We start from the raw sequence: 25069 nt of genomic DNA on the forward strand, positions 1-25069 counted from the left end.
GGACAAAAAGATATGAGTACTAGGCAGCCAGTATGAAGTGATGCGTCAAAAACTCCTAGTAGCCAGGGACAGATACAAAAGACTGAGCCCCCTGAGCAAGGTCCAGAGAAAACCTTGGTATAAATTCCAGGACCCTCCTTTTGCCCAGCAGCATGTGGTGGCAGAGAGTTACAGTTCAAACTAGAACAAAGTCCCCAGACTTCACTGATGCAGGCTCTTCACAGTCTTTCCAGATTCTTACATCCATCCCTGCACTATCTGAGCACACGAGCTAACAGGTTTATAGTAGTATTCGGACTAGTAGATCTGGGGGGAGAGATAGCTCAGTGGTTTGAGCATTGGCCTGCTAAACCCAGGGTGGTGAGTTCAATCCTTGAGGCGGCCACTTAGGGATCTGGGGCAAAATCAGTACTTGGTCCTGCTAGTGAAGGCAGGGCCCTGGACTCAATCACCTTTCAAGGCCCTTTCCAGTTCTAGGAGATAGGATATCTCCATTAATTATTATTATTATTATAAATTTTTCAAGACATCAGATGAACCTTCCATAAATCTAATTACTACTCAGCTTTGACAGAGACTTATATCTTCAAAGGAAATAATTCTAGGAAATAAAAAAACAACTCAAGGAACTCAACTCAAAGGAAATAAAAAAACAACTGGACTGTGAGGACCAGCAGTAAAAAAAAAAAAAAAAAAAAATCAATGGAGAGGAAAGAATCTTCCCTAAAAATGCAAAAACAGAAATACCTAAATTTCTGAAGGGAAGGGAAGGGAAGGGGGGGGGGAAGAGACAGGAAAGACAGAACAGGTGAACACCATAAAGCAACTTTAAGAGGAAAAGTTATATTTAATATTTTTCAAGTAAATTTTCTGAAATTCTGACACCACAAAAAAAAAAAAAAAAAAAAAAAAAAGCACAATTTTTAGAATTTTTCCCCAAAAAATTATATTGCTGTAGGCACATATTTCCTCTACAGACAACACTATTGAAGAGCCACTAAAAATATTTCAAGTATCAGAGGGGTAGCCGTGTTAGTCTGAATCTGTAAAATGCAACAGAAGGTCCTGTGGCACCTTTGAGACTAACAGAAGTATTGGAAGCATAAGCTTTCGTGGGTAAGAACCTCACTTCTTCTTCAGATGCAAGTCACTTCTTCTTCAGATGCAAGATGACTTGCATCTGAAGAAGAAGTGAGGTTCTTACCCACGAAAGCTTATGCTCCCAATACTTCTGTTAAGTCTCAAAGGTGCCACAGGACCCTCTGTTGCTTTTTAAAAATATTTCTAACACTGTAAAGGTGCTCACTGGGCTACTTACACATTTTAAAACTTTAAAAGCTAAGACAGACAACACAAACTGACCTAAGCACAAATTTTCAGATTAGTCATTCTGTTAGAATCTTGATTTTAAAAAAATCGTATTTTACTTGAGAATTATCTGTTGCAACATTAAATACCTTTATTTCCCTTGTAATTCAGTGCCGTCACACCTAATTTCAATATGGCACTAAAAATTGTCACAGAATTGTTAATATTGCACTAAAAACGAGACTCCATTAGGAATGTTATATTCCACTGACAGTTTTTTTCACTTTGTAACAATAAGTAAAACATTTTAAACGTCTTCTTACACATAAACTTGCGTTCGGATTGTTCTGTTCATGTTACTCAACAAATAATTTAGGTTTAACCACAAGAATTAAAACTTAATCTAATCAGTAACTGGCTCTTACATCAACTACCAAAGCATTATAACCAGCTTGGGACAAAGTAGTATTACTTTCTGCTTCAATGTATACTGCAAATTGAGTTGCAAGAAATAACTAGATTAAAAAAAAAAACCAAAGACACTACAGAAAAATTGCTATAATGAAATTGGATTCTTACCCTACGCATGGCTTCCTCCTCCTCTTGACGCTTTTCATAGTGTGCAAAGTCATCAAAGATTGAGGTGGTATGCTTGAAAGTAGCAATTATTTTAAGCACTTGCTTGGCTTTTTCTAGGGGTACCTCTTGAGTGTCCCTCGAATTGGTAACCGGTTTGTTGTCATTGTTTTCCAAACGAATGTGCCGCAGCTGGTTATTGGGAACGTCTTTGACAAAGATCCACTTAACATCAAACTTCCCCTTCCACTTATCCTGAGACCAGACTCCGGCATATGCATTGTAGTCCACAACAGACTTCATCTCAGCCACTCCACAAAAATGTCCACTGCCATTCACACTGAAGAGTAAATAGAGTGGACCTTTCCCATTCAGGGAACGGTAAGCAGCATCCAAGCGTTTATTACCATGTTCAGTACTACACCAGATAGAGTATTTAATGGAGCGGTGTATATCGTCCTCCGAATAGCTTTTGATTATAAACACCCGTCCATTCTTCAGATTCCAATCAAAGTCTTTGGGATTATAGTTGTTTATGGCCTTTAGTTTCTCCAGTACTGGGTGCACCTCTACACCAGGGGAAGAGCTGACAGGTACAACACCTAAGCCAAAGTTTTCGCTGCCAGCTCCTCCATTGTTCTGGCTGAAGCCCACGCCCCTGTTACGAGGAGCTACCCAGCGGTTTTGCAGCTGCTGTTGCTGCTGCAACTGGTGAGGCTGGGCCTGCTGCTGAGGTCCTTGTTGCTGTGGTGGTTGTGGTGGCTGAGGCTGCTGTTGAGGCAGTTGGCTTTGCACCAATGGTGGTGGTTGAATTAATGGCTGAGGCTGCTGTATGATAGTCTGAGGAGGCAGTATTGGCTGGGAAGGGGGTGCTTTGACCACTGATCCTTTCTCATCCCAAGTTCCAATGTTCATGTTGTGTTTTATAGGAGGTGGTGGTACAGCGGGGCCCCCAATTCCCACATTACCCTTAGGCTTGAGTTTCGGCTGAGGTTTAGCAGGCTTCCTAGCGATGGCAGCCCAGGAGGTTGGTTTAGGTGCTGAACTGCTAACTGGGGGCACACTATTTGCTGCAATGCTGGTCATACCTGTACTGCTCAGAGCTGAACCTACAGTTTTTGTTACAGCAGCTGTCATATCCCCACCAATTTTCAGTCCAGTCATGCCTTGTTCAATGCTGCTAATCCCAGGCACCTTGCTCAAAGTATCATTGCCAAATCCAGCCTGTCCATCTGCTATGGCTCTACCAAGAGAGCTAGGTGGATAGCCATAGCTGCTGCTATAAGCAGAGCTTTGTGTTGATTGTCCCTGAGATCCACTTGTCCCCCATGTAGAGAAATCTGCATTCCCAGGAAAAAAATTAAATCCATGTTGACCAAGGAATGGAGGGGTATTTCCTAAAGCCCCAGGTTGACTAAACACACCATCAGGTATATAGTGATGTTCACCATTGCTCATCTGTCCATAGGCTGTTAAGTATGGCATTGGAGGGTCCCCTGCAGTGGACCATGCTGCTTCACTTAGAGAATATGGAAATCCAATGGATGGTGCATAATAACTAGGCATGTATGGGTCTGACATTGGTGGATAGCTGTTACTCTGCAAGAAAATAAAGTAAAATCAGCAGTGGAACTTTCCATTATCAACATAATTCAAGGGAAAATGGCAGGCATCAGACAACAAATAATGTTGATGCTCTATTTACAGTATTCCCTTTTCCTGTAGGGCTACAGAAATTTCAAACAGATTTTTATCTGAGAATATATGGAGATATACCTATCTCATAGAACTGGAAAGGACCCCGAAAGGTGATTGAGTCCAGCCCCCTGCCTTCACTAGCAGGACCAAGTACTGATTTTGCCCCAGATCCCTAAGTGGCCCCCTCAAGGATTGAACTCACAACCCTGGGTTTAGCAGGCCAATGCTCAAACCACTGAGCTATCCCTTTGAGCTTCACATGCATCAAGTTTCTTTTTTCAAAGATGACTTTAGTGTAAATCTACCTTTTTCTCTAGTAAAAAATTACATACAGTAAAACCTCAGAGTTATGAACACCTCGGAAATGGAGACTGTTCATAACTCTGAACAGTTTGTAACTCTGAACAAAACGTTACAATTATTCTTACAAACGTTTACAACTGAACATTGACTTAATATAGCTTTGAAGCTTTAATATGCAGAAGAAAAATGCTGCTTTTAATCTTACTTTAAATGAAAAAAGCAGTTTCCGTACCCTGTCCAATCTTTTTTTTTTTTTAAACTTTCAATTTTTTTAGTACTTTACGTTTAACCCAGTATTGTACTGTATTTCCTTTTTTTTTTCCCCCCCTGTCTCTGCTGCTGCCAGATTGCATACTTCCGTTTCCAAATGAGGGGGGTGACCGGTCAATTCATAACTAATGTTCGCAACTCTGAGGTTCTACTGTATGTAATATCAACCAGAGTATTAACTGTCATCCTAAAGACTACTGTGGGTATGGTGATGTTAACCTTCGATTATAGATAGGCACAGAAGGATGAGATTTTATTGGTAAATATCAGTAAGCGCTGATTTCACTGCCTACATACAATCCAACAAAAAAATTCCTTTAACAACAGAAATTTACAAACAGGCAAAGTAAGAAAAACGCTGCTTGAGAACTTAACGGTTTGATTTAAGGATATTTGTATATTTTGACATGTGATGTTGACAATGTGCTTTTTAATGGTTATAAAGCTTTAACTTTTTGAATCTCAACATATAGTGTCATTAAGTAGTCTGATTCTACCAGGGTCTGACACTCCCAATAATATCCCATATCTAAAAAAAAATGCTTAAAAATAAACATTGATATCTGTCAATTTAAAAAAACAAAACTGAATTCTGCCACACCTAGTTATAGACTGATAAAGAACTTGAGAAATTTAGTGCTTAATATATTAAGCAAGATTAAAGATACCCATGTGTGAAGAAGAATCTAGTCAACTATCTTGAAGTAGATCTTCAGTAGAGATGGAAATGCTTCATGCAAGTGCTGAGAGACTATTATAACACAGGTACATACAATCTGCAAAACTCACATCTTGTTACATTAGTTGTATTTGTTATAAGCAGCTCTTTCTTCATATACAAACCCAGTCTCAATAGGCCTTATAATATTTTATATTACTTAGACATATGCGAAACCATGTAATCTTTTTCCTGAAATCCAACTGGTAGCAAAAGAGGTCTCATAATATTCAGTGTTTTACCAACTAACACTTTAAGTAACACATTTAAAAACAAGCAATAAACCACGACAAGGTGTGAATTCCAACATTAATCCAAATATTGGACACTCCAAGGCCTAGTGATGTGTTACTTGCACTTAAAAAAATTAGAAAAGCTTACAATTATTTTAAGTTTACTGTGTTTTAGAAAATAAGTTTCAAACAAGGGCCTTATCCAATCCTTAGAATTAGAATCATGCTAGCTATAACTAAAAGAAACATAAGGATATTCATCAGTAAACATCTACATTATGTATGCCATCTAAATTTAAAAGTTCAAACCTGGGCATGCAAAATTATACTACCAAATCAAATTCATTCTTAACAGCAAAGGAACTAAACTAAGGTATTTTTAAAATAAAAAGTAGCTCAACCAATTAAAAATAAGACAACATAATTTGTAAATATGACTATAGTTTTCTTATATTTATGCAGTTTTCTTATATTTGTTTCTTGCTGAGGTTCTCATTACTATTAAAATGAAAAGATTTTCAGTGCTTCGTGGGAGGACACCCGGGTATCTATTCGGTTCTGGATAAGAGATAATAAAAAGTACTCATGCATCCCATAAAAAAAGTCCCACAATATTTAAGAGTGGATAACATCAAACGTATGATTCAATTCAATGGTCTAGAGAAGTAATGCAAAATTTGCATGCTGAGTTCACTCCCAGATCCCAGGGCTCATGGAATAAAGGTGCTGAGGAAGCAAAGCATTCAGACCTTTGAAAGGTATAGCTCAAGTCACTTTAAAGAGACCCTTCAGATGACTCAAGTGGCATTGATTGGTTTGCAAAGATGCCACTTCCCATCTTCCTCCACAGAAAACAGCCCAGTGTTGTAACATCAAAGCAGATAGGCAGGAAAGAAAAACCCCAAAATCCGTATCAAACATCTTCATTCCCTCCTCCATCCCAAAAAGAGTATCCTGGAACTTTCAGGTTTATCTTAATTGTTGAATTAAATGTTTTAATAAAAAATGAATTTAGTATTACAAAAGATGGAGGATCAACAGCTCCAGAAAGTGAAGTCATCCATTTACTGGCAGAAAAAGGAACTATTGTCTCAACAATATAGCAGGGGTATACTGAACTCACTTAAAGTTAGAAGGCAAAAAAAAAAGGATACTTCTGATTCTAGAATGCATACATATGCATATCTATGTTAGACACACAGAACTGATTAAACTTAATCCCATCCTTTACTTGAAGCTTCACAAGAACATTACTATTAAAAAGACGACATGTTTTAGACCTATTACATGCTAAGCATTAAGTTGTATTTCAAACATATACATAGTAAACTTTAATTCGGTGTAAGATGAGGAAAGCTTAGCTACACAATTAAACTCTGAATATACTTCAAAATAGCAATGAATGCTCACCTGATTTGTCTGGCTACTTAGATATGGCTCAAAGTCATCATCATTTACTGCATCCTTTTGATGAATCGAACCGTTTTGTACTGAAACTGAAAAGCGAGCTTGTATTAGGCACTCTTTTAGAATTGTGGTGTTGTAACTTTAATTCAAAACAAAACACAGTTCAGTCTTAATTTCTACTAAATTGTCATCTGTATGGTCAACTGCCTGGTCTCCTGTTTTTTTCTGAGAAACAGAACATCTTGTATTGATTCAATTACCAGGACTGTGTTACATTTTAGATCTCACAAGTGTTTAAAAGCCAGTACATGATATTTCTCTCTTTGAGAGAAAACCATCTAAAGCCTAGGCTATTGAATCAAATGAGGTAACAAATTTTGATGACAGATATGTACATACAGTATTCACAAAAGCACTGCAAATAAGTTTTGCTTGTCAGATTTAATTTCAAGATAATTTCATTAAACAACTATATGTTATAAAGTACTTGTTACAAATAATCAGGTAGACAGGTTCTCTTCTGTTTAATCATACACTGCACTTTTGCATCAATTTTAATGAGTGCTTAGATGACAGTTGTTAGAAAGTAATCCAATGAAGAAACAACTGTGTCTTATAGCTCAGCTCAAGATTTACAAATACTTATTAGTAAAGGAAAACTTATGTTTCATGAATGACAGAGGTCTGATGGTTTACAATTCACTTTTTTTCTGTGATAAAACACCTGCAGACACACTCACTTGGCATAATTTCACAGTGCAGGAGTGTGTCAGAGCAAACCATTTTTCCTGCAGTCATAAGGGGAAAAAAACCAAACAAATGAATTCAGCATTATTAAAGGGAGAGACTCATAGATTCATAGACTTTAAGGTCAGAAGGGACCAGTATGATCATCTAGTCTGACCTCCCGTATTGTCTGCAGAAAACCTGTACAATGAAGAACAAACCAAACTGTCATGTCACAGCTCAGTCTATAACCCTACTAAACTGCTTAAGTGTTGAAGTGCCCTGTTTCTCAGAGCTTCACATTTATACTACTATGGTCATAGTGCTATTTCCACTTTTTTTTTTTTTTGGGGGGGGGGGGGGGGGAATCTGAGTTTATTAATATATCTATGTTACTTTCACTGCAAGAGGAAATTTGCCATAACAAGTTTGTATAATAGTAAACACACTTTTTAAAACTACGTACTCATTATGCTATATATTATACAAAGACATAGGAAAGCAAGTTCCATTACCTCAGGAAGTCCACAATCTAAGGGCAAAATCCTCTGGGGAAAAACATGACTACTTGGGAGGAATGAATACATTTCCCAGTTCCTTCCCGCAATGGACAGCTTGGAACCAGTGCAAAGTGAGATTATGCAAATAAGCTTCTTACCCACCCCCTCAGGCTTCCACTCTGCTATCCTCTGCAACCTTGTAGTAACACTTGCAATGAGAGAGGAGAAAGAAGCAGGAGCTGTCCCTGAAATGATGTTACCCTCCCTCCCAACACGCTTCCTGCTACCAACTGGGATATCTTTCTCCCCTTTCCTCTGGGATACCCTAGAATCAGAAGGTGGAAACACAAGACCTTCATATCACTCAATCTCTCCCTCACAAATGCCAGATTGTTCTCGCTTTTTTAGTATTTTGTTTAGAAACAATATTATGAAGTTTCCACCACTTCCAATGGGAGACAAGTCTAGAACCTAATACTTTCTTTGCTATTTCTTCAAGCATATCACTTGGGATTTCCACATGAAAGGTGGGCACACCTTCCATGGCACCCCACCACTGCATTATATAGCATATCTGCCTGCTTCACAACACCAAAGCACGATACTTAAGCACTTCTCCAATGTTATACCCAAGTCTAGAGTTACATCTCTTTCCCCAGATAGGGCACTGCAGCTACCTAACATCTAACACAGTCACTCTCCAGTGGATGGGAATTGGAGCAGGTATCCCTCTTCACGATACCAATACCACTTTCCAAGCAGATTCAAATGGTCTTGACACAGCTTTGGCTGAGCTCCATGCAAACAGAATATGGACATAAATTGGACAAGCAGGACAATAGTACAACAGATAACAGTCAGTCTCAAAGCTGTGTGGGTGCCACAATGAGACCAAATAGTTCTGGATTGCCATACTGTCGATTTCCTAGTGATGAAGAATTCCAGCCCTGAAAATGTTTTATTTTGGCTCTTCACTTTAACTTGAACTGGCTTATTATTAAAAAACAACATAGACAGCACCACACATTTAGTCAGTACTTTTCAAATAAGTTAAGATACATGATCTATGCTAAAAGCTCACCAATGTTCCAACTTCACTTTCACCTTGCTTAAAATATTAACTGGTAATTAACCAACAGTTCCCTTAATGCTACCCTCAAAATAAAATTCTGTTGTCTACTTCCATAAATAGTCAGCAATCTACTGACTAATCAAGTTTACAGTATGTTCTTTTTACTATCGTTTTGCATTGAATGAAAATTTATGGCAAAATATTCACCTGTGTCCTTTTTCACAAGTGATGGACACAAAAATGTAAGAATGAAATTTGCATTTGTGACACATGCTAGAAAGGGTTAAACATCCTGCAAAATAAACAACCCTCTAAACACATGTGGGGAGATAATGTTTGTGTTTTTATGTGTTTACATATTATGAGTACGGTTGACAATGTAATCAACAGTCGCTGTCTTATGCTGCATTCTGATAATTCAGAGATCAAAAGGACATCTTAGCATTTAAACAGGTTTCAGAGTAGCAGCCGTGTTAGTCTGTATCCGCAAAAAGAAGAACAGGAGTCCTTGTGGCACCTTAGAGACTAACAAATTTATTAGAGCATAAGCTTTCGTGGACTACAGCCCACTTCTTCGGATGCATCCGAAGAAGTGGGCTGTAGTCCACGAAAGCTTATGCTCTAATAAATTTGTTAGTCTCTAAGGTGCCACAAGGACTCCTGCTCTTCTCTTAGCATTTAAATGAATTGTAAACACAGGATAATATCTCAGTATTCATCTCTCTTTGAAATGTATAGCAAATAACCTGTGAATGGTGGAGGAACAAGCAAATTGCCTTATGTTAATTCTATAGCTAAGTACCAGTGATGGACTTCATTCAAAGTCATCCTAATTACCTTTTGATCCCGGAGGAAATCCCAACTTGTCAAAGAGGACATGAAATTGTATAAAAAATCCTTGGGCCCTGATTCTATCATCTCAGATCTGCTTAAGCTTCACCAGAGGAAGTTTGAGTCGCAAGACTGAGGTCCTAGTTATGCTGGTATGCCCTGAATATGATATTTGGACACTGGACTATAACGTATGAACTGAATTCTAAAGGAACTCTTTGCATCTACAAAGCTTACATCTCTGCTATAAGAACGAGGAGTACTTGTGGCATCTTAGAGACTCACAAATTTATTTGGGCATAAGCTTTCGTGGGCTAAAGCCCACTTCATCTGCATGCAGTGGAAAATATAGTAGGAAGATATCTATATACAGAGAACATGAAAAAATGGGTGTTGCCATACCAACTCTAAGGAGACCAATCAATTAAGATGGGTTATCATCAGCAGGAGGGGAAAAAAAAAAAAACTTTTGTAGTGATAATCAGGATGGCCCACTTCAAACAGTTGACAAGGTGTGAGTAACAGCAGGGGGAAAATTAACATGGGGAAATAGAACAGGAGTACTTGTGGCACCTTAGAGACTAAAAGAAGAACAGGAGTCCTTGTGGCACCTTAGAGACTAACAAATTTATTAGAGCATAAGCTTTCGTGGACTACAGCCCACTTCTTCGGATGCATATAGAATGGAACATATATTGAGGAGATATATATACACACATACAGAGAGCATAAACAGGTGGGAGTTGTCTTACCAACTCTGAGAGGCCAATTAATTAAGAGAAAAAGGACTGGGAATGGCTGAGCCATTACAAACATTGACTCTATCTCCCCTTGTAAGTACTCTCAGGCCTGGTCTACACTACGGGTTTAGGTCGACTTTAGCAGCGTTAAACCGAATTAAGCCTGGACACGTCCACACAACGAGGCCCTTTCTTTCGACTTAAAGGGCCCTTTAAACCGGTTTCTTTACACCACCTCCGACGAGGGGATTAGCGATAAAACCGGCCTTTGCGGGTCGGAATTGGGGTAGTGTGGACGGAATTCGATGTTATTGGCCTCCGGGAGCTATCCCACAGTGCTTCATTGTGACCGCTCTGGACAGCGCTCTCAACTCAGATGCACTGACCAGGTAGACAGGAAAAGACCCGCGAAGGTTTGAATTTCATTTCCTGTTTGCCCAGCGTGGAGAGCACAGGTGACCACGCAGAGCTCATCAGCACAGGTAACCGTCATGGAGTCCTCCCAGGATCGCAAAAGAGCTCCAGCATGGACCGAACGGGAGGTACGAGATCTGCTCGCCATATGGGGAGATGAAGCAGTGATAGCTGAACTCCGTAGCAGTAAAAGAAATGGAAAAGTATTAGAAAAGATCTCCAAGGCCATGAAGGACCGAGGCCATAACAGGGACACACAGCAGTGCCGCGTGAAAATTAAGGAGCTACGGCAAGCCTACCACAAAGCCAGAGAAGCAAACGGAAGGTCCGGGGCAGAGCCGCAAACTTGCCGCTACTACGCGGAGCTGCATGCGATCCTAGGGGGTGCAGCCACCACTACCCCAACCGTGTGCTATGACTCTCTCACTGGAGAAACACACAGGGAAGACGGTTCGGGGAACGAGGAAGATGACGATGGAGGTACTGTAGGTAGCTCACAGCAGCAAGGAAGCGGAGAAACCGGTTTCCCCAACAGCCAGGATATGTTTGTGACCCTGGACCTGGAACCAGTAACCCCCGAACTCACCCAAGACCCTCAGGGCACACAGGAGACCTCTGGTGAGTGTAACTTTGTAACTATTTGTAAACATTACAAAAAAAAAGCAAGCGTGTTTAATGATTAATTTGCCCTGGCAATCGCGGCCAGTACATCTACTGGAAAAGTCTGTTAACGTGTATGGGGATGGAGCGGAAATCCTCCAGGGACATCTCCAGAAAGCTCTCCTGGTTGAAATGGGGTGATTTTATTAAGGGGGACATTCAGAGGCGCCCGTTCCTGCTATTCTGACCAGAAATGTTCCCCGCTGTTAACCACGCGGTGGGGGGGAGGGGTGAAGTGATCATCCCAGAGAATCGTGTGTGGGGGGGTGGTTTACTTGTGTTTGTGCCGCATGTTAACCGGGAAACCGCAGCCCCCTCCTTTTACATTGAAACCCCATTTTAAATGGACAACCCAATTCATCCTTGATATGGGAAATGCGCTGCTGTTTGCAATCTTTCCCGCATGTTAAGAAGGTTAAAAAAGCCAAAACACTGTGGCCTACGATGGCTGCCTGCAAGCCGAAATATGCGACCTTGTAATGAAAGACTGTACCCATTGTTCCCTAAAATGTGTCTTTTTTAACCACCTCTCCCTTCTCCTCCACCAGCTGCAAATGTTTCTCCTTCGCAGAGGCTTGTGAACATTAGAAAGAGAAAACGTAAGACGAGGGACGAGATGTTCACGGAGCTGCAGATGTCCGCCCAGGCTGATAGAGCACAGCAGAATGCGTGGAGGCAGTCAATGTCGGAGATGAGAAAAGCCCAACATGAACGAGAGGAGAGGTGGCGGGCTGAAGACGATAGGTGGCGTCAGCTTGCAGACAGACGGCAAGAGGCAATGCTCCGTCTGCTGGAGCATCAAACTGATATGCTCGAGCGTATGGTTGAGTTGCAGGAAAGGCAGCAGGAGCAGAGACCGCCGCTACAGCCCCTGTGTAACCAACAGCCCTCCTCCCCAAGTTCCATAGCCTCCTCACCCAGACGCCCAAGAACACGGTGGGGGGGGCCTCCGTCCACCCAGTCACTCCACCCCAGATGATCGCCCAAGCATCAGAAGGCTGGGCTTCAATAAGAGTTAAAGTTTTAAAATGCAGTGTGTCCTTTTCCATCCCTCCTCCCCCACCCATCCCAGCTACCTTGGCAATTATCCCCCTACCTCTGTAAGGAACTAATAAAGAATGCATGAATGTGAAAAAACAATGACTTTATTGCCTCTGCAAGGGGGAGGGGAGGGTGGGGTGGGGTGGTTGGTTGGTTTACAGGGAAGTAGAGTGAACCGGGTCGGGGGGGGGGGGTTGGAGGGTTCATCAAGGAGAAACAAACAGAAGTTTCACACAGTAGCCTGGCCAGTCACAAAACTCGTTTTCAAAGCTTCTCTGATGCGCACCGCGCCCTGCTGTGCTCCTCTAACCGCCCTGGTGTCTGGCTGCGCGTAATCAGCGGCCAGGCGAGTTGCCTCAACCTCCCACCCCGCCATAAAGGTCTCCCCCTTACTCTCACAGATATTGTGGAGCGCACAGCAAGCAGCAATAACAATGGGGATATTCTTTTCGCTGAGGTCTGAGCGAGTCAGTAAGCTGCGCCAGCGCGCTTTTAAACGTCCAAATGCACATTCCACCACCATTCGGCACTTGCTCAGCCTGTAGTTGAACAGGTCCTGACTCCTGTCCAGGCTGCCTGTGTACGGCTTCATGAGCCATGGCATTAAGGGGTAGGCTGGGTCCCCAAGGATCACGATAGGCATTTCAACATCCCCAATGGTCACTTTCTGGTCCGGGAAGAAAGTCCCTTCCTCCAGCTTTCGAAACAGAGCAGAGTTCCTGAAGACGCGAGCATCATGTACCTTTCCCGGCCATCCCACGTTGATGTTGGTGAAACGTCCCTTGTGATCCACCAGGGCTTGCAGCAGCATTGAAAAGTACCCCTTGCGGTTTACGTAGTCGGTGGCTTGGTGCTCTGGTGACAAGATAGGGATATGGGTTCCGTCTATCGCCCCGCCACAGTTTGGGAATCCCATTTCAGCAAAACCATCCACTATTGACTGCACGTTGCCCAGAGTCACTACCCTTGCTATCACCAGGTCTTTCATTGCCCTGGCAAATTGGATCACAGCAGCCCCCACAGTAGATTTGCCCACTCCAAATTGATTCCCGACTGACCGGTAGTTGTCTGGCGTTGCAAGCTTCCACAGGGCTATCGCCACTCGCTTCTCAACTGTGAGGGCTGCTCTCATCTTGGTATCCTGGCGTTTCAGGGCAGGGGAAAGCAAGTCACAAAGTTCCATGAAAGTGCCCTTACGCATGCGAAAGTTTCGCAGCCACTGGGAATCGTCCCATACCTGCAGCACGATGCGGTCCCACCAGTCTGTGCTTGTTTCCCGGGCCCAGAATCGGCGTTCCACGGTATCAACCTGCCCCAGTGACACCATGATTTCCACATTGCTGGGGCCTGTGCCTTGTGAGAGGTCTATGGCCATGTCAATTTCCTCATCACTCTCGTCGCCGTGCTGCAATCGCCTCCTCGCCTGGTCCGGGTTTCGCCTTGGCATGTTCTGGCTCTGCATATACTCCAGGACAATGCGCGTGGTGTTCATAGTGCTCATAATTGCCGCGGTGATCTGAGCGGGCTCCATGATCCCAGTGCTAGCTATGGCGCCTGGTCAGAAAAAAGGCGCGAAAGTAGTATCTGATGGACCAGGAGAAGGAGGGCGGGAGGGAGGGAGGGAGGGAGGGAGGGCCGAGTGACGACATGGCGTACAGGTACAGGAACAGGGAGAAACACAAACAACTGTCACACAGAATGGCCCCCCCAAAGATTAAACTGGAAACCCTGGGCTTAGCAGGCCGTTGATTTCACGGAGGAAGGGGAAGCAAATGAACACAGAACAAATCTATTTTTTACATCTTAAGGTGGCAGCCGACGCTGCAGCATGAGTGACAGCCATACCAGTATGATGATGATGGGTACCAATCATAATATACCATCATCTGCCAAAAGGCAAGGGGCTGCTGCTGTGTAGCAATGCAGCCCCACGTCTGCCAGCCCCACGTCCGCCAGCACCCAGCATCGCCCTCGGCCTCTTCTGGGTGCTTAGCAGACAATATTGGGCAATTGGCAGAAAATAGTATATTATGACTGGTAACCGTCATCATCAAAACAGTAGCATGTCTGCCCAGGTGGCCATGATTGACAGCCATACCAGTATGACGACGACGGGTACCAGTCATAATATACCATCGCCTGGAAGGGGCTGGTGCAATGCAGCACTACGGCTGCCAGCCCCACGGCTATCACTCATGCTACACCGTCTACCGCCAAAAGGCAGTTAGCAGCTGCTGCTGTGTAGCAATGCAGTCCCACGTCTGCCGGCACCCAGAGGACATATGGTGACGGTGAGCTCAGCTGAGCTGAGCGGGCTCCATGCTTGCCGTGGTATGTTGTCTGCACAGGTAACCCAGGTAAAAAGGCGCGAATCTATTGTCTGCCGTTGCTGTGACGAGGGGGGAGGGGCCTGACGACATGTACCCAGAACCGCCCGCGACACTGTTTTGCATCATCCGGGCATTGGGATCTCAACCCAGAATTCAAAGAAAAGGCGCGAACCGCTTCTCGGCTCGAGCTGTGGCGCAAACGTAGTATCTGACGGCCTAGGGGAAGGAGGGAGGGGGGCCGAGTGACGACATGGCGTACAGGCACAGGGAATTAAAATAAAGAACGGTGGCTGTGCATCAGGGAGAGACACAAACAACTGTCACAGACTGGTCCCCCCCAAAGATTAAACTGAAAACCCTGGGTTTAGCAGGCCGTTGATTTGACCGAGGGAGGGGGAAGCAAATGAATACAGAGAAAATCTATTTTTTTACATCTTAAGAAGACGGTGCAGCGTGACTGATAGCCCTCGGCATCTTTCTGGGTGCTTGGCAGCAAATACGGGGCGGTGTATGACGATGGTCTTCAGGCCTATTGCACGAGCTGCTGCTCAGGGAAGACTCTGCTAATGTGCGATGACCCGACTTGTAATAGGCCGGCTAACAGTCATAATACACCATTTACTGCCAAAAGGCAAGCCCCACGGCTGCCAGCACCCAGATCGCCGATGAAGGCTACCAGTCTACTGCACCGTCTACCGCCAAAAGGCAGTTAGCAGCTGCTGCTGTGTAGCAATGCAGTCCCACGTCTGCCGGCACCAAGAGGACATATGGTGACGGTGAGCTCAGCTGTGCTGAGCGGGCTCCATGTTGTCTGCACAGGTAACCCAGGTAACCCAGATAAAAAGGCGCGAATCTATTGTCTGCCGTTGCTGTGACGGGGGAGGGAGGGGCCTGACGACATGTACCCAGAACCGCCCGCGACACTGTTTTGCATCATCCGGGCATTGGGATCTCAACCCAGAATTCCAAGGGGCGGCGGAGACTGCGGGAACTGTGGGATAGCTGTGGGATAGCTACCCATAGTGCAATGCTCCGGAAGTCGACGCTAGCCTCGTACTGTGGACGCGGTCTGCCGACTAGAGCACCTAGAGCATTTATTGTGTGGACATACACAATCGGCTGTATACAACCGATTTCAATAAAACCTGCTTCTATAAATTCGAACTAATTTCGTAGTGTAGACATACCCTCACACTTATTATCAAACTGTCTGTACTGGGCTAGCTTGATTATCACTTCAAAAGTTTTTTTTCTCTTAATTAATTGGCCTCTCAGAGTTGGTAAGACAACTCCCACCTGTTTATGCTCTCTGTATGTGTGTATATATATCTCCTCAATATATGTTCCATTCTATATGCATCCGAAGAAGTGTAGTCCACGAAAGCTTATGCTCTAATAAATTTGTTAGTCTCTAAGGTGCCACAAGGACTCCTGTTCTTTTTGCGGATACAGACTAACACGGCTGTTACTCTGAAACCTTAGAGACTAACAAATTTATTAGGGGAAATAATAAAGGGGGGGGAGGGATAGTTCAGTGGTTTGAGCATTGGCCTGCTAAACCCAGGGTTGTGAGTTCAATCCTTGAGGGGGCCACTTAGGGATCTGGGGCAAAATCAGTACTTGGTCCTGCTAGTGAAGGCAGGGGGCTGGACTCGATGACCTTTCAAGGTCCCTTCCAGTTCTAGGAGATAGGATATCTCCATTAATTTATATATTTATTTAAATAGTTTTTACTTTGTGTAATGATCCATCCACTCCCACTCTTTATTCAAGCCTAATTTAATGGTGTCTAGTTTGCAAATTAATTCAATTTCTGCAGTTTCTCGTTGCAGTCTGTTTTTGAAGTTTTTTTGTAGAAGAATTGTGACTTTTATGTCTGTAATTGAGTGACCAGGGAGGTTGAAGTGTTTTCCGACTGGTTTTTGAATGTTATAATTCTTGACGTCTGATTTGTGTCCATTTATTCTTTTGCGTTGAGACTTTCCAGTTTGGCCAATGTACATGGCAGAGGGGCATTGCTGGTACATGATGGCATATATCACATTGGTAGATGTGCAGGTGAACAAGTCTCTGATGGTATGGCTGATGTGATTGGGTCCTATGATGGTGTCCCCTGAACAGATATGTGGACAGAGTTGGCAATGGGATTTGTTGCAAGAATAGGTTCTTGGGTTAGTGTTTTTGTTGTGTGGTTGTTGGTGAGTATTTGCTTCAGGTTGGGGGCCTGTCTGTAAGCGAGGACTGGCCTGTCTCCCAAGATCTGTGAGAGTGAGGGATTGTCCTTCAGGGGTAGGTTGTAGATCCTTGATGATGTGCTGGAGAGGTTTTAGTTGGGGGTTGAACATGACAGACTCCAATGAGAAACTGCAGAATTAGAATTAATTTGCAAACTGGACACCATTTAATTAGGCTTGAATAAAGACTAGGAGTGGATGGGTCATTACACAAAGTAAAAACTATTCCCCCATGCTATTTTTTCCCCTGTTGTTACTCACATCTTCTTGTCAACTGTTTGAAATGGGCCATCCTGATTATCACTACAAAATTTGTTTTCTCCTGCTGATAATAGCCCACCTTAATTGGTCTAGTTAGAGTTGGTATGGCAACACCCATTTTTTCATGTTATGGGGTGTGTGTGTGTGTGTGTGTGTGTGTGTATGTATTTATTTATATTTTCCTACTGTATTTTAAACTGCATGCATCTGATGAAGTGGGCTTTAGCCCACGAAAACTTATACCCGAATAAATGTGTTAGTCTCTAAGGCGCCACAAGTAGTCCTCGTTCTTTTTGTGATACAGACTAACACAGCTACCACTCTGAAACCCATCTCTACTATGAATCTAAACCTCAATGAATTGAATTCATGTCTGTATATACATTGATCTTTTAACCATTCTCTCTCTCTTGTTTTTTAATAAATTTTAGTTTAGTTAACAAGAACTGGCTGTAGCGTGTATTTGGGTAAGAGCTGAAACATTTATTAATCTGGGAGGTAACGTGTCCGACCCTTTGGGATTGGTAGAACCTTTTCTTTTATATGATGAAATAAGACTTTCAGAAATCATATCTGATTTAGGTACCTGGATCGAGGCCTGAGGCTAGATCACTTTAAAGGAACTGTGTTGTTTCGACTTCTGAGTAACCAGTAAGGTAATGAAGAAGCTGTTTTATGCTGGCTTGGTAAATTTAAGTATTGGAATATCCACCAGCTTTATGGGGACTGTCTGCCCCATTCTTTGCAGTTCACCCTAATTGAGTGACTTCAGCTCGCCTCCAGTCACAGCATTAAAAGAGTGAAGCTGATTTTTCTTAACTAGTACGCAAAATACTCAATAAAAATGCCTACTAAGTTTTCATTCCTATGCTTCGTTCTAGTTTGAGACCTCACAGTTAAATTTAACAGTTTTATTTTAGGTAAGAAAACATCATATAATACAGTGGAAGATGATAGGAAAGTACTGACATCTGCATGTCTTGTAGTTTTAATACATTAGAACATGCAAATTGAGACGAAAGTGTTTTGGAAAGAGCAATAATCAAACACTTTCATAAGAAAAGGCACCTTTTTATAGGTTGAAGCCTATTCCAACCAACAAGCTCTCTCAGTAATTGTCCAAGAGTTGATAGCTGAAACAGACAATACCTTCAGAGAAACATATTTTACTCATTCAGTTCTTGCAGCAACACAAATTCTTGCCTCTTTCACACAAACCTGAATTATATATTACTACTCTGCTACATATAGATCTTCCTGGATCTCTACATACATAGTGTATGTTTTCCCTCAATGTATAATTAATTGTCAATAAAATGTCAGAAAAAGTCTCACAAGACCACATAATTTAGTTACTTTCACTATATTGTCCTAACGAATTTTACAATTTAAATGTTAACTGCTCTCATACAATATCTTACTACTATTCCTACTTATCCTCTTATACCTTACTGCACTACTTCCTTCCCGTCTGCCAAAGATGCCACCCACAACTACCCTTTTTTCCATTTTCTTCCATGTATCGAAATATATATATTCCCCAAACTAGTCTGTCAGCTCACTACTCTATCCTGCTTCAAAGACCACTTCAAACAGGAACCCTATCATGATCCCTGCAGGAGATTACCAACTGTTAATGTATAGCCAAGTAGGGACTACCAATATCTACTTTATTTATACTCATGAAATAAATAAAAACTCTGAATGACTCAAAACCATCTAATTGTGTATATTAACTAGTCTATGTAACCAAGCACTCCTATCACTGTTACCTTCATCCTCCTTCCCCATTCCCTTTATCATCTGTCATATCTTATAAGACTGAGCTATTTAGGAGAGTGATTGCCTTTTACTATATGTTTGCATAGTGCCTAGTGCTGTATGTGATTGGGACATCTGTCGGTAATACAAATAAACCATTTTCACTAGCATATAGTTATACGCAATTAATATAAAGTATTTAACAGGATGCAATCTAAAATAGTCTAGATCCAGTAGTTTAGGCCCAACATTTAGGTTTTGGAAAAAGTGTTAGAATCCAAATAGAGCTCTTCAGTAAAACCTATGCAGTATTCATAATGCACCTATCACAAAGTTATGCTAGTGCACGTAAATAAAAGTAAAATTCACTAGTCTATGTTCTTTATTAAATAATTACTGGCAATCCATGCATCAAAAGGTTTAATTCAAGTACAGACAATACAGATCAAGCAAAGCACCGGATGAAACTCAAATTGGTGCCAATCTCCATCAGATCACCTTTAAATAGCTTAGAAATAGTGTAGTTTAAGAAGAAAGTTGAAGGTAGAGACCTCTTGGCATAAAAGAACTAGAGGTAGTGCCATGCACAAAGGTAACATTGAAGAAGACAAGAGCAGAAAAGGAAAAAAAGCAGGTGGTTAAAAGCTTGAAAAGAGTGTAATGAGTGGCAAAAGAACAAGACATGGAAGAACAGAAAAGGAAGGAATGGAGTTGTGCAGGGATTTGACAGCCAAGGAGAGAGGATTTAGGAGGTAAAGTTCATTCAGTGGTTCACCACAAAGGCTGAAATTACGATGGAACATTTTGATAGGTCAAAGTTGGGACAGTAGATTTGGGAGGCACCTTTAAGGAGCTGTGTTGATGAAAATATGGATAAGGTTAATACTGCCCAGGGACAGAGCCTATATGTAAGACGAGACTGAGAACAAAATCCTAAAACAGTGACAAGTTTACTACTTGATGAATTAAATGCAGTGAATAAGAAATTCAAGTAGTACACAAATGATATAAATGGTGAAACCTTCTCTCTGTTGGATGATTTTTAGTAATAAATATGGCACTTTTAAAAATTATGAATATGATGGTATCGTTTTCAAACCCTTTACAAAGAATATAATGTTCATAGTTTAATGACAATGTTTTACTGCAATAAAAATTATTTTTTTAAGTATCCATCCATCCACAGATGTTTCTTAAACTATGCATGAAGATATCAGTGAGAATGCAGATTATAGCTATCACACAGATTGCATTCTGTATGTGTGTTATTAACGTAATACAACTGCTGATCTCCCAGGAAAAACAAACAAACATGAGAAAACTGGGGAGGAGATGTGGGTCACAGAATAAAATCTGATGACTGTATTAAACAAAAGATGATAAACTGCAGGACCGCGAGAAGTGTTGGTCATAAAATATGATCCGAAAAGTCACAGTAATTTAGGCAGAGGCTTTTCCAGGTACTTTTAGGGGGAGGAGTGTTAAGGAAAGTGAGTACAGTTTTTGTGGGGGAGGATAAGCTAAAAGAGTATGGAATTTAAAGAACATTAGTAAGGTGCTAACAGATAGGGGGAAGAAGTGAAAACAGAGAAGCTGGGTAACTGCTAGAAAGAATACTCTGTACTGGATTCTGAAATGAACAAGACACCAGTGAAGATTTCTCAGAATAGGAGTGGTGATGTGTTCTGTTCATGGGTATGAGTAAGAAACTAAATGAACATATATGATCATTGTTCTTTAGATCAAATGACCCTCATTAGACATTAATAAGTAACAATGAATAGGGTTGGTGTAAATGCCTACGGTATACTCAAGGACATCACGCCAACATTTTCACTGAAAGATAGCTAAATGGAAACAGCTACATCTTATCCCTTGATTACTCATGACAATGATTACTTTGATAAGCATATGAAAGCATTTTTACAGTGATATATCATGTTAAAAATATTGGAAAAATACTCTTAGCACACCACTTCTAGTTATGCTGGTGTGATAAAATCAGCGTGACATGGCATTTACCAACAGTGGTTTTTAACCAGGTAAAATCATGTTTTTTGGTGTCCCAGGAAAGTCATTACAGATACAGTATTATCTATTTTAAAAACTGCTTCTTTAATAGACACCACAATATACTTAGTTTTAGTTACATATTCAAACTGTGATTACATAAAGCAATAGATTTGGAGATTTTATTTGTACAACTCTAAATTAAAATAAAACTGCAGTGAGCATAACACTAATATATGTCAGTATAATAGTGAACATTAGAACGTCTGTATACATTTTGATTTGGTATTTTCTCAAGCAAGTTATAAGTCATTACTCACATTTCAGTTTTCAATATTACATAAACAAAAGTCCAAAACATTTTATTATATGAAAACAACAATAATGCAATGTGAAGCATGAAGCATGCAGAGTTTCAGACTAGCAGTCCAGCTCCATTTGGCCATGCAACATTCTGTAACAGAGGACCAACTTTGATGTAGTGGACAGAGCAAACCTATCCCACAGCTTTGAATGGATGTTTGAAAGAACTCATTCTACGCTTGCTGAACTTGCTGGCCACTGAAGCAATTGTTTTTCCCAGTTTCCTGGTCTAACCCAGGGTTAAGCTGGTATTTACCAACATCCTATCCTAAATTAGTTATTCCAAGGAAATTGCCAACCTTGGATAAGATGGGGTTTTAGAATATCTTGTAGTTACATTCACTTTATGTAATTGGTTGAGGACATCTTTTTCCATATATTGCAGAAGCAGGGCCTCAGATATTATAAATAATAAGGAATCATCTTACCTTTATTTCCCTGTCCTTTAGGTCTCTGTATATAAAAAGGTAAAAAATAAAAGGAAAAATATTAATAGGGAAATTAGCAAAAACTAAAATCCTTGAATTTTCCATTCATGATGGTTTACGTTTGCTGATTTTATCATTTAAAGGAACAGTCAACGTAAATTACACCCAAAACTTAAAATATGGTAAAAATACATTTTAATAAAATCCAAGACAAATAGAAATGTCTCCATGTCTAAGACGGTCTAGTAAAAATAACTGTGGTTTTCAATCAAAAACATTCCTCTGCAGTATCTGAAGCCTAAAAGCTGCAACACTGAATCTGCAAGGTAAATTGGCTTTGTTTTTTTATTGTTCAAGGTGAGAGAAAAGCACTGAACAAAATAAAAGTAAAATAAAATGTTAAGAACATCTTCCATTTTAGTAGGCTAAGGCTATTGCAAATACAGAAACTTGTTTACAGCATGTGATCTTTTAAACTGACAGATGGGCACTACTGTTACTGAAGAATGGACCAAAATTTACAACAGGTAGCTCAGTGAGGCACACTTTTTATATGCTTTTCAGATACTCAAAGGAATGTACAGTAATACAGCAAGACATCTAGTGGCCTGAGCATTGGGCGGGGCCTAAGACAATCAGTTATGTATGCCCAGTCCTGTATAATCATGCTCATTTCCACAGAGGAAACAGAGATAATATCACAGAGTTGTTGTGAGGATTAGCAATTATAAAGCACTTTTAATCTGTCAGGCAATAAACATTATTATAACAGAGAAGGTTATAATATCTTAACATCTTGTATAACATAAAAGTCTGTTTGGAAAAAACAAAACTGCTAACTCAAAGTTCTAATGCACCCACCATCTTTCCTCTGGCACATACATTTCACTAAGCCGCAGTGGGTCTCCCTTGGCTCCATCACCCTTTAATGACTTGCTCATTTGTTAGTCAGTCTCTTTCTCTTAATCCAGACAAAATGGAAAAAACCCTTATCTCTAAAAAAAATCCTTCATATCCAAGCACATACCAGACACAGGGACGCAGAGCCCACCCCAAGAGATGGTGGAGTTGTGGGCTAGTGGCCCACAAAAAGAATGGGATGAAAGAAAGAGAAGGTACTCGCAAATAGGAATGAAGAACAGAAAAACACAGGGCTAGGAAGCAATATGGCAGCCCACACAGGGATAGGAATTATGGAGCATGTACAGTATACAGTACAGATGCAAAGAGGCACAGACAGGATTTGAGAGGGGAGAGGCGGATGCAGGGGCAGAACATTTTGGGGCGTGGCAGAGGCCCAAGAAGGAGGCAAAAGCCTAGAGAGGGTAGGGGGCAAGAGATAAGGAGGCAACAGAGGCCTAGTGAAGAATAGGTAGAGAAGGGGACAACTGAGGCCCAGGGCAGGGAAGTGTGGAAGACAAGGAAGCACAAACCCAGGGAGGTGAATGTCTGGGGGATGAGAAGGTCACGAGCTTTGAGGAAGGGGAGAAGTCAGAGGCCCAGAGAAAAGGAGAAAAAAAAAAAAAAGAGGACTAAGGACAGGAAGAGGGAAAGGAGGCAGCATCACAGACCCGAAGGGAGTTTGGGGTGTACGGGGGAAGAGAAGTTTCAACCGTTACCCAAAGCGTGGGTGGCGAAGAAGGTAGCAAAGACCCAGATCCAAAGATAAGGGAATTGTTGGGCATAGTCAGGGAAAACAGAGACCTAAAGAGGACGTGAGCCAGAGAGAGGGATAAAGGGGAATCAGCCGTCCAGAGGAGAAGAAATGAAGGAGGACGCATCAAAAGACAAGATATTGAGGAGCAGGAGGCAGAAGCCTTGGGATGAGGGGTGCAAGAAGACTCGGAGCGGGGGAGGGAATCTGGCGCGACTCAGATGTGGCTATAAATAGGGGTCTGCGGCTGCCTGGATCCTCCCCGCGGGGGGGGGGGGGAGGTGAGGAGCCCACGATACTGAGCGCAGGCGGCGCTAAGCCGCGCTGCCGGCCGCGGGGATGAGGCCCGGGAAGCCGCGCTAGCCGCCCGACGGCGGAAAGGGCCCGGCCGGATTCCGACCCGCCGGGCCGCTTCCTCCTCCTCCCGTCTGGCGGCCCGTACCTGATCGACGCTAGTGGCTGACATTCTTCACGGGGAGCCGCGATCCCCTCGCTCCGCCTGGGCCTCGAGTGACTCCCGCACACACCGACCGCGCCGCTCTCCCCGCTGCCGCTTGATTGTCGCCGCCGCCGCTGCCCGGGCTCGCCGCCGCTGATCTGGTTCCCGCTGGAAGGAGCCGGCCGGCCGGACGCAGCGCTGCTTCCCCCCCGCTCTAGGCGCCGCTTCCCCACAATGGCGGACAGGCTCCGGCTCCCACTTCCGCTCCCGCCCTGACCTTCCGCTCCGCTGACGTCGCCACTGACCTTTCCCTTCCTCTCTCCGCCTCCATGTCACGTGAGGGTGGAAACGGACCCGCGCGCGCACCATACTAGGGACTCAAGGAGCTGGGGGAGGGAAAAAGTGGCGCCGATAGCGACTGCGCGCCCCAGCGCTCCAAGACGCGCACGCGCAACAGAAAGGAGGCCGGTGGAGAAGCCAGAGAACGCTCAAGAGGGGAGCTGGAGCTATCTCAATTTTTTCCAATGCGCATGCTCACTGTGAGCTTTGAGGGACAGCCTCCGGGAGCCCACAGACTGCACATGCGCATATGGGCAGCGTCTCCTCAAGGGGTTTGGGCCAGCTGATTTCTGTCACTAGTGGGGCAGTCGGCCAGCTATCCGTGGTGGCAGACGCACCGACAGACTGGGGGCATTTTACAATGCTGGGGCGGTTTGCTACAGATCTGAATTATTTCCCGTGCAGCTCTAGAGGCTCCCAAAGAGGAAATGGAGAGAGATAAAGGGGACAATTTATTAAAACTTGTTGAACCTACCATTGTGTTTATATACAAATTGTGCCCCGTGGATCAGGGACATGATCTGAGCATGTGTGCCTGCGCCCCAGTAACTACTTGAGCCGTCTCCCTCTGTGTGCACATAGCCAATGTTGATGCAATCCCTCTGTGCACCTAGATACCGGTGTGCTCCAACATAATCATGTGTGTAACCCCAGTGAGCAAATTTGCACCCCGGTGCATGAATGTTGAGTTTGTGTATCCCAGTAATGTGTGTAATTCCCTGTAGCTACATACAGTCCTTTCTGTGCACTTCA

General features: G+C 42.7%; 1 protein-coding gene across 1 annotated transcript in view; it reads right to left on the bottom strand.

Moving 5' to 3' along the window:
- The window catches only part of YTHDF3 (YTH N6-methyladenosine RNA binding protein F3), a 48544-nt gene extending 23964 nt beyond the window's left edge, over positions 1–24580 (bottom strand). Inside the window, exons 1-4 of the mRNA XM_054018086.1 lie at positions 23981–24580; positions 21885–21909; positions 6517–6602; positions 1888–3483 (exon numbers count right to left, since the gene is read on the bottom strand). Of these exons, the coding sequence (XP_053874061.1) occupies positions 1888–3483; positions 6517–6602; positions 21885–21909; positions 23981–24004 (1731 nt within the window). The 5' untranslated portion in view covers positions 24005–24580. The remainder of the gene's footprint in view (positions 1–1887; positions 3484–6516; positions 6603–21884; positions 21910–23980) is intronic.
- Positions 24581–25069: the final 489 nt, after the last annotated feature.

Source organism: Malaclemys terrapin, chromosome 2, assembly GCF_027887155.1.
Source record: "Malaclemys terrapin pileata isolate rMalTer1 chromosome 2, rMalTer1.hap1, whole genome shotgun sequence".
NCBI lineage: Eukaryota > Metazoa > Chordata > Testudines > Emydidae > Malaclemys > Malaclemys terrapin.